A 2075-nucleotide genomic window follows, 5' to 3' on the forward strand; every position below is an offset into this window, starting at 1 on the left:
ATGCTGAGGCAGTGGGGATTTGGTACCTCCCTGACATCCCCCGCAGTGCAGACACTGATGTACTAAAGAGAACACCAGGGTGTGATCAGAGAGCGTCCAGCACAGGGTGGCTGAGACCAGGGCTGATGGCACTGCAGCAGCAATGTCAGGGAGTTCTGACAGAAGAAACACTCCTCAGGTACAGGCAGGAGAAAACCAAAGCTCCAAAGCTCTGCTCTGCCCGCAGGTGCAATTGGAGTGACAGTGCTGAAAAGCTCATTCCTCTCCACAGAGGATTTAGTCTGAGATCACACCATCCTTCTATTTACTTGCTGCAAGGCAGGAATGAGTTCTTGAGAGCAGACCCTCCTCCAAGCAGTAGCACGCTGTAGCCAGCATAAAAGCAGACCTCCCAAAAGGGACCTGCCAAAAGTCTTCCTGAGTTCTGAGAGGCAATCTGAGGGTATTCCCTAGGAATTGCAACTAGTTTTTTCAAAGATTTCCCTAACAACTCACTGTGACTTTTCCTCCTCTGACAGGTCTCCACACTTGACAGCAGCAGATGTCCAACAGCAGCTCCATCAGCCAGTTCCTCCTCCTGGCCTTTGCAGACACACGGGAGCTGCAGCTCCTGCACTTCTGGCTCTTCCTGGGCATCTACCTGGCTGCTCTCCTGGGCAATGGCCTCATCATCATCACCATAGCCTGTGACCGACGCCTCCACACCCCCATGTACTTCTTCCTCCTCAACCTCTCTGTACTTGACTTTAGCTGCATTTCAACTACAATCCCCAAATCCATGGCCAATTCCTTGTGGGACACCAGGGCCATTTCCTATGCAGGATGTGTGGCTCAACTCTTCTTCTTTGCATTTTTGATTGTCACAGAGTACTGTCTTCTCACTGTCATGGCCTATGACCGCTACGTTGCCATCTGCCACCCCCTGCACTACGGGACCCTCCTGGGCAGCAGAGCTTGTGTCCACATGGCAGCAGCTGCCTGGGCCAGTGGGTTTCTCCATGCTTTGGTGCACACAGCCAATACATTTTCACTGCCCCTCTGCCATGGCAATGCTGTTGACCAGTTCTTCTGTGAAATCCCCCAGATCCTCAAGCTCTCCTGCTCACATGCCTACCTCAGGGAAACTGGAGTCATCGTGGTCGGTGTCTGTTTAGCTTTTGGTTGTTTTGTGTTCATTGTGGTGTCCTATGTGCAGATCTTCAGGGCTGTGCTGAGGATCCCCTCGCAGCAGGGACGGCACAAAGCCTTTTCCACCTGCCTCCCTCACCTCGCTGTGGTCTCCCTGTTTGTCAGCACTGGTGTATTTGCAAACCTGAAGCCCCCCTCTATCTCCTTCCTCTCTTTGGACCTGGTATTGGCATTTCTTTACTCAGTGTTTCCACTGGCAGTGAACCCCCTAATCTACAGCTTGAGGAACCAGGAGCTCAAGTATGCCCTATGGAAAATGATATGTGGAAATTTCTAAGCAGCAATAAACTGCTCGTCTTTTTCTGCTTATCATTGGCCATCTAACTCACATTAGGACCAGTCTGTACTTAGAAGGGTTTTTAGGGTTTTTTTCTTCTATTTTGTCTAAGCTATAGTAACATGGTGTCGTGGTTTTACCCCGGCTGACAGCCAAGATCCACGCAGCTGCCTGCTCCTTAAAGGAAAAGAGCAGGGAAATAGGGAATAGGTGGGAGGAGGGGGAGAGACAAGGGAAAGGAAAAGGAAGGGGCAAATAACCGCAAAACTAAAATACTCAGAGGCCCGTGGGTTGGGATAAGGATAGTTTTCTAAGATAACAGAAAGATAAAATATAAGAATGGTAACAGGACTTTAGAGCAAACATATATGAAGCTGTTGATACACAATACAGTTTCTCACCAAACCCAGAACTCAGGCCGTACCACCCAGATCCATCCCAGAACCCGACAGTCCCCCAAGAACCGCGCGTCCCGGAGCCGCCCTCGGCCTTCCTCCCGTCAGCCCCCGATATCCTGGGCAGGACGTAATTGGCGTGGAATACTCTCTTTGGTCAGTTCGGTCACCTGTCCTGGCTTCGCCCCTCCTTTCTCATGAAGAGCTGAGAAAGT

At 50.8% G+C, this 2075-nt stretch overlaps 1 protein-coding gene across 1 annotated transcript; it reads left to right on the top strand.

Moving 5' to 3' along the window:
- Positions 1–541: 541 nt before the first annotated feature.
- Positions 542–1465, top strand: LOC311198781 (olfactory receptor 14J1-like; the record flags this gene model as incomplete). Its single annotated transcript, XM_084272782.1, has 1 exon — positions 542–1465. The coding sequence occupies one exon, from the start codon at positions 542–544 to the stop codon at positions 1463–1465; it is 924 nt and encodes a 307-aa protein (XP_084128908.1).
- Positions 1466–2075: the final 610 nt, after the last annotated feature.

Source organism: Gallinula chloropus, assembly GCF_964237585.1.
Source record: "Gallinula chloropus genome assembly, chromosome: 18".
Classification (NCBI taxonomy): domain Eukaryota; kingdom Metazoa; phylum Chordata; class Aves; order Gruiformes; family Rallidae; genus Gallinula; species Gallinula chloropus.